Raw genomic sequence first — 10,981 nt, forward strand, 5'->3', positions numbered from 1 at the left:
AAATTTTTCATTTTTGGCCAAAATGTAACCCACGGGGTTGACGTTTTTTTCAAAAATGGCCTGTGTGGTTTTTGGATGATAGTTTGGAGAAATTTGAAGAAATTTTTCATTTTTGGCCAAAATGTATCCCACGGGGTTGACGTTTTTTTCAAAAATGGCCTGTGTGGTTTTTGGATGATAGTTTGGAGAAATTTGAAGAAATTTTTCATTTTTGGCCAAAATGTAACCCGCGGCGTTGACGTTTTTTTCAAAAATGGCCTGTGTGGTTTTTGGTCATTTTCTCCAAAACCACCGGCCCGATTTCAACCAAACCTGCTGCGTTGGACTCCCCTCGGACCCCCAGATGATATATCCGAGTTTGGAGAAATTTGAAGAATTTTTTCATTTTTGGCCAAAATGTAACCCGCAGGGGTTGACGTTTTTTTCAAAAATGGCCTGTGTGGTGTTTGGTCATTTTCTCCAAAACCACCAGCCCGATTTCAACCATACCTGCTGCGTTGGACTCCCCTCGGACCCCCAGATGATATATCCGAGTTTGGAGAAATTTTAATTTTTGGTCAAAAAAAAAAAAAAATGTTGGTCAAAAAAAAAACTTTAACCCGCAGAGTGGCTCTTTTTTTCAAAATGGCCAGAGTGGTTTTTGGTCATTTTCTCCAAAACCACCGGCCCGATTTCAACCAAACCTTCTGCGTTGGACTCCCATCGGACCCCCAGATATATATCCGAGTTTGGAGAAATTTTAATTTTTGCTCTAAAAAAAAAACTTTAACCCGCGGAGTGGCCCTTTTTTTCAAAATGGCCTGTGTGGTTTTTGGTCATTTTCTCCAAAACCACCGGCCCGATTTCAACCAAACCTTCTGCGTTGGACTCCCCTCGGACCCCCAGATGATATATCCGTGTTTGGAGAAATTTTAAATTTTGGTCAAAAAAAAAAAAAAATTTGGTAAAAAAAAAAACTTTAACCCGCGGAGTGGCTCTTTTTTTCAAAATGGCCTGAGCGGTTTTTGGTCATTTTTTTTTAGTCCAAAACCACCGGCCCGATTTCAACCAAACCTTCTGCGTTGGACTCCCATCGGACCCCCAGATGATATATCCGAGTTTGGAGAAATTTTAATTTTTTGCTCTAAAAAAAAACTTTAACCCGCGGAGTGGCCCTTTTTTTCAAAATGGCCTGTGTGGTTTACGGTCATTTTCTCCAAAACCACCGGCCCGATTTCAACCAAACCTTCTGCGTTGGACTCCCCTCGGACCCCCAGATGATATATCCGAGTTCAGAGAAATTTTTATTTTTGGTCAAAAAAATGTTTTTACCCGCGGAGTGGCCCTTTTTTTCAAAATGGCCTGTGTGGTTTTTGGTCATTTTCTCCAAAACCACCGGCCCGATTTCAACCAAACCTTCTGCGTTGGACTCCCCTCAGACCCCCAGATGATATATCCGAGTTTTGAGAAATTTAAATTTTTGGTCAAAAAAAAAAAAAATTTGGTCAAAAAAAAAACTTTAACCCGCGGAGTGGCTCTTTTTTTCAAAATGGCCTGTGTGGTTTTTGGTCATTTTCTCCAAAACCACCGGCCCGATTTCAACCAAACCTTCTGCGTTGGACTCCCCTCGGACCCCCAGATGATATATCCGAGTTTGGAGAAATTTTAATTTTTGGTCTAAAAAAAAACTTTAACCCGCGGAGTGGCCCTTTTTTTTCAAAATGGCCTGTGTGGTTTTTGGTCCACACAAACCTGAAGAACTGGTTGAGTTGATCAGCTCTATCCACATCACTCACTATTGGCTGTCTTTTCTTTTTATTATAGCCAGAGATGGTATTGATTCCTCAAATATAAGTGATAAATGAAAAATAGTCTGTAGTCCTGCCTGGTTCATGGTTTATGATGTGTCCATTTACTCCTATGGTTTAATGTCACTTCAGGCAAATGTGATGCTTGGAGGTGAGGGACAGAAGACCCAGGTCGCCGTTATTGTCCCAGTGGAGGTTGTTGTTGGAAACTGGAGTGATAGCGGAGGTCTGTAGTTTCCACCTCCTCCTGTTCTCCTGGTTTCTCAGATTTGAGCCAGAGGAGCTGTTTCTGCAGTGCTGCTTATGAGACACACTAGATGAAGACACAGAGACAAGAGTGATAATTAAACAGGGTTACTACTGCTGGTCTTACTCTAATAACAGAGGCAGTGGTTCCCTTCCCAACCTTTTTTGGCTCATGACCCCATTTTGACATCATAAATTTCTGGTGACCCCGTCAATCAAGATACACCAGCTCAGATATTTTTATATAGGCCTACTGCATTTTATTTGAACTTGATTTCAATTTGAGAAAGTGAAAGTATAGAATACAGTTGTTTAGGATTGTGTGTGGTGTTTTTAATCATATTTTTAAAATAATAAAAATAAATAATAATAATAATTAGGTTTAAAAAATATTTTTTATCAGTAAGCCTTTTTTTTTTAAATCAATTACTGGACATTTCAGGCGACCCCATTTGAATTCCAGATGACCCCACATTGGGTCCCGAACCCAAGGTTGAAAACACTGCACTAAGAGCTAGTTTTTTTAGCTGCAACTAATGCTGTGGTCATGATGATGCTGTGTACCACTGAAAATACTTACATCATCCTCATCTCATTGTTTACAAGGTCCATAGGTCTAGAAATGTACAATTTATGAAAATGATTTCCCTTGACTTGAGCAATGACTCTAATGTACACCGATCAGCCATAACATCATGACCAGCTCCCTAATATTGTGTTGGTCCCTTTTATTGCCAAATACACGACAAACTGCTCTGCACTGTGTTGTGACCGCTTCACCACTGTTCCTTCCTTGGACCAACTGTTGATAGATCCTGACCACTGCAGACCGGGAACAGCCCACAAGAGCTGCAGCTGCAGCTCATGAGAGACCCAGTCGTCCTTGGAGAACTGGATCAGATCCTTACACTGAACATTTTTACTGATTTAACACATCAACTTTGAGGACAACATGTTCACCAGCTGCCTATCCCACCCACTAACAGGTGCCATGATGAAGTGTTATTCAGTGTTATTGAATGTTAGTCCTGATCAGTGTATATGCAGTTGCTTTTCTGGTCCTGCCAGAATTTCATATACAATTATATACATTGTCATAGAGGGTTGCGGGTCACCTCTTTTTCTGGATGGATGTACAGTATGTATATGCACAGTATACATGTTCACACACCTGTTGTTCTTGGCTCCATAGGAATCTGTGGCAGACATCAGCAGTCTGTGAATGGCTGAGCAGACCAACTGTATCACACTGTCACAACAAGAGATTGATGTTTGTAGCCAGAATGAATGTTGTCATTATTTTTAACCATTCTTTTCCCATTGGTCACATGATCAACGTGTCATCTTTACCTTCTGATGAGGATGGAGATCAGCTGGACGGGCAGCATGAGGATGGTCAGCAGGGAGAAAACCACTCTGACAGGAAGGAAGTGAGTGAGCTGAGAGCACCACCTGACACCATCCTGGCTCTCCCTGCAGGCCTCACACAGGACTATCACACACACACACACACACACACACACACACACACACACACACACACACACACACACACACACACACACACACACACACACACACACACACACACAGACAACATAAATATACTGGACTTTCTTGACTGTGAAACAAGCCACCAATTCAAGGTATTCAGTTCCACCTGCCCCACTCACTTTTTTGGATATTAACTGGGAGGTTCTCTATGACTTGGCGGTCCAGCGAGCCGCGCTCCTCCTGTGTAGGATTTGGTCCACTCAGCTGTGTCTTCCTGGACTCCTCTCCCTTCACCAGCTCACAACAAGAAGGTGTCACAAGCTCTATCTCTGCAACCAAACAGCGGGGAGGACACTGTGTCCCGAGCAGATCTGTAGATCAAGAACGGTTGATTTTTCTTTTACATGTGTGAATCAAAGAAGTCAAAGCCTGAGCAGGAGGAGGTGGAAGAGCTTACCCCTTTCTCTCAGGAAACGAAGAGCATCCATGTAGCCGTTGTGACAGATCTCAGCCAGCTTCTGTCGACAACAAATGTAAATCATCTGCCTGCACGTCTTACGATGAACTGATTCACTTACTTGTAAACTCACACACTGAGACCGCGTGTGCAAACCAACCAGAGACCTACCTCAAGTCTGGGGGGTAAGAAGGATGTACAGACGCGGTGCACGTTGCCGGTGTTGACCTGGATGCTGACGTTGCCGTAGTGCACCTCCAAGAAGTTGAACGTTCCCTCTGTGGGGCAGATGTCGCTCTCACCCGAGAACGGCGCCATGGTGATGGTGTTTCTCTGCTCGAACAGAGGCATGTTGTTGCTCAGGGCTCCGTCCATGTAGTGCTGAGAGGAGGGGAGGCTGACTGAATACTTTCAAAAACGCAACTGCAATTCACACTTTCAAAGCCAACTCCATTTTCTGCTGATTGGATCTTTATATAAGAGACATGTATTGTTTGTGTTGTGTTTTCCTCTCTACTTATGTTCACTTGCTGATTTCTTGCTGATAACTGTGTGTAACTTGTAAAGAGAGAGCAGGAACTTTTATTTGTGGGTGTTAGTGTCAGTGGAGGGAGTGATACCAAATGTTTCATGTCCAATAAAATGCTGGACACAATGCCGACACAGCAATACGACTTGGCAATAAATCAATAAAGTTTATTATTTCTTATACAACACTTGTAGTAAGTAAAAATCACTCCTCTTTAGGTCCTATTTATAGGTGCTGAAGATTTCTGATTATGAGGCTTTAAAGGGATAGTTCAACATTTTGGCAAATTGGCCCATTGCCATAATCGCTATAGTCATAGCAGTAGGTTCGTTACCTTTATTTGACGGTGCAAGCTAGTTTTAGAACAGCTGAGCCGAGCGGCGAGCTGCTCAGAGCTACGCTACGGAGGCTCATGGGATTTCTTGGTTTCCCTCATCAAACTCATCACATACACAATCCAACAACTCCAAAACGCTCTGGTGGACAAGTTGTGACCTGCACATTCACCAAGCTATGAGATAACACAACGTTACCAGACAGAGTTGTTTTAGAGGTAAATTCATACAAAACAGCTGGTGTGCGTTGCCTTCAGGGACAGTTTTTCAGCAAGCAGTCTCTGTATTTACCTCAAAAACAACTCTGTCTCGTAACGTTCTGTTATTATCTCATAGCGTGGTGTGGCGTCCCCAGTGGTGGGCTGGTGCCATGCCGCTGGTCACGCCCTCCTGATTAAGGCCTGCCGGTCACACCTGGGCCCGGTGTCACCAGGTTATAAAGCCAGGCCTGCTGACTGTGTTCTCTCTCTCTCCTTCTCCCCTCTCCTGCAGGTACCGGTGACGGCGATGCAGTGTCCTTAGTTTACTTTGTTGCACCTTTGTGTTATGCACCTTACAACACCCCACACACACATACGTCTCACACTCACACAACATGCTCTACATACCTATTTACTGACACTCACACTCCATGCTCCGGTCCTTTGTTACAGTATATTATTATTTATTGTTAAATAAACATTTGTTAATTGTTGCCAAGGTGGTCTCTCCCTCTTTGTCATGGCTGTAAGAGCCAGGCTGTGACAGTGGTGAATGTGCAGGTCACAACTTTTGGAGTTGTTGGATTGTGTAATTGATGAGTTTGATGAGGGAAACCAAGAAATCCCATGAGCCTCTGTAGCTCCGCCGTTCTAAAAATAGCTTGCTCTGACAAATAAAGGTAACGAACCTACTGCTAAGACTATAGGGATTATGGCAATGGGCCAATTTGCCAAAATGTTGAATTATCCCTTTAAAATAAAGAATGCTGTTAACCTTCACTGTGTGAGCATTTCTTGCTAATCCTTCCTCATGAACTTGTCAGCTGTAGATCTGAAGCAGAATATAGGGACAGTGAAGCAAAGTGAAACTGGTGTAAAACTGCATAGACTCACCACTCCGCGGTATGAAGGGGGGATGAAGCCACAGTAAACAGGGAAAAAGCAGCTGCACATGAGAACCTGCAAAGAGAGACTGTTTAATCTCCACTCAGACCAAACCTGTCAGTGCTTTGTTTCTTTCTCTCTACCTGAATGAGCTCTTCTCTGCTGTCAAACTCCGACACCAACACGTTCTCTCCATCGGCCAGTTTGGTGAGGGACACACAGAGTTTTCCAGAGGCCCGGAGGTGGGCATCCTCAGGAAGTTTCTCCAGTAGGTACGCATTCACCCACCTCAGCAGACTGAAGGTCGGGTGGAAAACTCCCAGAGTGTGTGTTCTGGCCTCTCTGGCCAAGGTCAACACATCAGCACAGAACTGCTCTGGGGAGAAAAATGCAGCATCGTCAGATTTTAGAGCAGTGGTTCCCATCCTTTTTTGGCTCGTGACCCCATTTTGACATCACAAATTTCTGGCGACCCCCGATTACATGCAGTCATGTGATCGTGGCTGTCAATCATGGGTGAGATCATATTTTTATGAGCCACATTTTATTTGAACTCAATTCATTGTCGAGAAAGTGAAAGTATAAAATACAGTTGTTTAAGATTGTGTGTGGTGTTTTTAATCATATATTCAAAAAGAATAGGCTAGTTAAAAGAATATTTTTTATCAGTAATTGTTTTTAATCAATTACTAGACATTTCAGGCGACTCCATTTGAATTCCAGGCGACCCCACGTGGGGTCCCGACCCCAAGGTTGAAAAACACCTTTAGGGAAAGTGACAAATTACAAATGAACTGTACTGATCTTTTGTTTTCATGAGTCACTGATTACTGTGTGTGTGGATGAGATAAGGGAGAAGGATGTTTTTCACTCGTTCACTGTCCTCGGCTTTGAACTCAGTGTCACTTCTGGAATTTGCCCTCACTATTACATGTACTCCACCTGAACTGCGATAACAAACCCCTGCCCTTCGCCTGCGACTCAGAACTTCAATTATTACAAGAGGAAAATCAAAAAATGTAATGTGTGTATAATAAAACACATGGCTTTTACCTGTTCTCAATCTATTCTTTACATAGGCTATGAAATATATCCAGTCTGCATCTCTGCACAGGAAGTGAAGGGCTAAGATATAACTGTCATAACATGGTGTTTTGAACCAGCCTTTTAGTGTGTTTTCTGGATGTCCTACAGTGTCAGTGCACCTGAATGCACCGTGAGGAGCTGGAGGTGATCAGTGTGGAGTGGTATGAAGACTGTGTTTTTCAGACATTCAGTGTGAAGACTGGCTGTGAAGAGGAGGCTGCTGTGCTGTGCTGTGCTTGGCTGGGCAAAAGAGGACTCCCCACTTACCTGGAACCCCCCCCCCCCCTCTCTCTCTCTCTCAGAGGATGGCTGGCACCCAAAAGAAGAGGAAAGTTGAATACTTTTCCCTGTTCATCTCTCTCTGACTCTAACTCCTTCCTAGAGATCAGCAGCAGGCTGTAGGAGACTAAGCTCAATAAAGGCTGAGGCATTAGACGGTGTGGGACTGTGGAAGAGGGGGCTCCCCTCCCCCCTTGGGGTACCACTAAGGCCTCCTAATTAGGAAAGTCCAGCGAGGAGCTGAGGTCACAAGACCTCTGTCGATCTATTTTGGTTTTATGAACCATCTACCTGGACTTGTTTTAATCTTTGCTGTGTCGTCGTAGGAATATACAGTATTGCCCCACTTCCCCCCTGATTGAAGGCTGTGCTGCAATCATCTTAAACCCAGCCCACCAGAAATGCACATTTTATTGTAAATAAATGGTGTTCTCCCTTATTACTTCAACCCTGTGTCTTGTTATTTTAACTTAATGTGGTTCCCAACCAACCCAAGTTCCAGAACGTTTTAACTTTTATTCTCAATTGTGTGGTGCGACATAACTACAGAAAGGAGTGTCAGATTTCAATTATGTAACTCAAGCGACACACATATCTACTGTATATGCGGGGGAATTAATTCCTGTGATAGGAAATCACATGTCTTGTTTCAAACACAGATATACAGAGACATAAACAGAGGTTAAGATTACAGTACACAATACAAAATGAACATTAGACAGAGGAGCAGGGAAGGCTCTGATCTGTGATGTGACTCACCGATGGGAATCCCAACAGCCAGAACTGCAGCAACAAGACAACCAGAAGAAGCTCCACCAATTTTAGAAGCACCATGAACCAGGCGTGGAGCCCGCTCCAGGATACAGCTCAGAGCTCCCACGTAGTAAATACTCCTGAATCCACAGCCTGCAAAGGAGATGTTCCACTCCTCATCCCACTCAAACATCTTCTCCTCGCTCTCCATCAACTGCCAAGTCTGATGGAATCTCAAAACTGCATCTCTAATGTTTCCTTCCCTTCAGTCACCTGTCAGAGTTCAGCTGGTCTACTTGGATAACATCCAGTATTTCATACACAAGTAAACTGATGTGTTATCTTAGGTGAAGTGGGCAGCGTGTCAGTCGGCTATGGTATGTTATTGCACAACTTACTAGGCTCAAACGTCACATGTTTCAAAATAGAAAACAAGCTGGAATAACTGAACCCACTAGCACCATGGGGCCACTGTAGGACATGTGACACTGTTTTCATACCGTACTTAATCAACATCCATCTGCACACAGCACTGTGGGAGGAATAACAGCAGAGCACAACCTGAAGTTTGTTTCATGTGAGATTATTATAGATGGATATAAAAGTATCATAATACAAGTACATTGGTAAAATAATAATAATAATATTAATAATATCATGTTATTAAATGTTGCCCGTGGATTGCACAAATACACATAGGTAACCAGATGTTATTTGTTTTTTCCTAATTTTGTTCCAGGAACATTTTTTATATTGAAAAATTCACTTTTCCATGTTTCTGAAAGGCCCAGGACAGACGAGGGTGGAAACAATTCATCAATGGCCTATGTTCCGAAAGGAACACAAAGGCCTAAGTAAGTAAGTAAGTATGTTTCTGAAAAAATGAAATATGTTTTGAATGGTTTTCTCTATCCAAAGCAACAGTTTAGTCTCCAATAACAACCTTCCTGTGTATCTTAGCTGTGAGCAATATATACGTCTGTAAGCTGCTTAGGAAGCTGCTTATTTCTGTTGGTTCTCTTCAAATAGAATAGAATAGAATAGAGAATACTTTACAAACTGTGGATTTGGATTTAAAATGTGTCATAACAAGTTGTGCATGACCAAGTTGTAAAAAGTTGACCCATTGTTAAAGGGATAGTTAAACATTTTGGCAAATTCTCCTATCGCCATAATCCCTATAGTCATAGCAGTAGGTTCATTACCTTTAATTATCGGTGCATGTTGTTTTGAGATCCGCTGGGCAGAGACGTGAGCTGCTCAGTGAACACAATGGAGGTGAATGGTACAGGTCCTCTGTCCCTCATCAAACTCATCAAATACACAATCCAACAACTTCAAAACACTCTGGTGGACAAGTTGTGACCTGCACATTCACCACACTATGAGATAATAATGTATGATTAACTAACAGTACAACACATGAAGCAAATACTTGTTGTCTGTAATGTAGGTCCAGCTATGCATTTGCCTCGAAAACAACTCAGTCTCGTAACGTTCCGTTATTATCTCATAGCGTGGTGAATGTGCAGGTCCCAACATGTCCATCAGAGTGTTTTGGAGTTGGAGTTGGATTGTGTATTTGATGAGTTTGTTGAGGGACATGGGACCTGTACTATTCACCTCCATTGTGTTCACTTACTGTAGCAGCTCACGTCTCTGCCCCACGGATCTCAAAACAACATGCACTGATAATTAAAGGTAATGACCCTACTGCGATGACTATGGAGATTATGGCAGTAGCAGAATTTGCCCAAATGTTGAACTATCCCTTTAATATAAACATATTGATCATTGCAGCTTTAATATATATAGTCTTATTTTTTGGAACACTGATAAAGATGCTGTGAAGGAAACTTGAAGCAGGACACAGGAGATAAAGGTTTACCTTTGGGAGATAATCAGTTTCTTTCTACATTTAATATTTTTTTTGATAGTGAAGCACATGACAAGTTTGCATTCATTTATTCACCATCTTCACTCTTTCTTTCTTTCTTTCTCAGTGCAACATTAAACAGGTTTACTTGAATGCAGTACAGATCAGTGGTTTGAAGTAGAGCGTGTTGTGTTTCTGATCCAGTCCACAGCTCTGCCCAGACCCCAGCCTCCGCCTGCACTTTCAGATGACTCTGCCGAGGCCTCCTCAAGCGCTGGTTTGGAGCTGAGGGAGGGGGTCGGGGGTGGAGTCAGGGTCATGTGGTCCACCTCACTGTGTGTGTTCCAGGTGAAGGTGTGGCTGGAAGCTGGAGAGGCCTCTGGGGTCACGGGGAGAGGGTTTGTGTCTTCACTTCTGATGTCCTGCAGGTTCAGGCCTAAAGGCAGGCTGGTACATCTACGTAGAGGGGATTCACTGGAAAAGGTCAAGACAACGTTCATGTTATTTAGTGAATCCAGGAGTTTAAGAGAAGATTGGTCCGAAAAGAAAACTATTTTTGTTCTGTGTCAATAATCTATTACTCCCATAAGATCATAATGTCCACTAGTCAACCTGTCCATCAGTACATGAGAACAAACATGGTCTCATGTCTCAGTCTTGTATACCTGACATCGTCCTCAGGCCTGTCCCTCCACGCCTGTTTGTAGAATTCCTCAGCCTTGCTATAGAACCAAGTCATGTCCCTGGGCACATCTGGGATCCAGTTCACCAGTCTGAAATATCATATAATTATAGTGTCAAAAGAGCATTTATAATTAGCAGTGATGGAAGTCCCCTGATAATTAATTTCTACTTAAGTGAAACTGACAACTATAATAATTATGGTAAACTATTCAGCATTGAAGAAAAGTTGGATTTAGTTTCACAGTTGGTTTTTATTTGGTTTTTTTGAGTTCCTTCTGTGTGGAGTTTGCATGTTCTCCCCAGGCATGCGTGGGTTCTCTCCAGGTACTCCGTCTTCCTACCACAGACCAAAGACATGCAGGTTAGGTTA

General features: G+C 42.8%; 1 protein-coding gene across 3 annotated transcripts; it reads right to left on the bottom strand.

Moving 5' to 3' along the window:
- Positions 1 to 1,869: 1,869 nt before the first annotated feature.
- Positions 1,870 to 8,387, bottom strand: LOC310987151 (patatin-like phospholipase domain-containing protein 2). Of its 3 annotated transcripts, XM_083973334.1 has the most exons (10): positions 8,058 to 8,387; positions 6,077 to 6,309; positions 5,943 to 6,008; positions 4,156 to 4,365; positions 3,985 to 4,045; positions 3,707 to 3,898; positions 3,486 to 3,525; positions 3,384 to 3,449; positions 3,205 to 3,282; positions 1,870 to 2,100 (listed from the first exon to the last, which is right to left on the bottom strand). In XM_083973334.1, the coding sequence occupies exons 1-10, from the start codon at positions 8,260 to 8,262 to the stop codon at positions 1,911 to 1,913; spliced, it is 1,341 nt and encodes a 446-aa protein (XP_083829460.1). In that variant the 5' UTR covers positions 8,263 to 8,387; the 3' UTR covers positions 1,870 to 1,910. The 3 variants fall into 3 exon arrangements, with proteins under 3 accessions (XP_083829460.1, XP_083829459.1, XP_083829458.1); XM_083973333.1 differs by having other exon boundaries at positions 3,384 to 3,525; positions 3,985 to 4,042; XM_083973332.1 differs by having other exon boundaries at positions 3,384 to 3,525.
- Positions 8,388 to 10,981: the final 2,594 nt, after the last annotated feature.

Source organism: Trachurus trachurus (assembly GCF_905171665.1).
Source record: "Trachurus trachurus genome assembly, chromosome: 6".
In the NCBI taxonomy this organism is placed as follows: domain Eukaryota; kingdom Metazoa; phylum Chordata; class Actinopteri; order Carangiformes; family Carangidae; genus Trachurus; species Trachurus trachurus.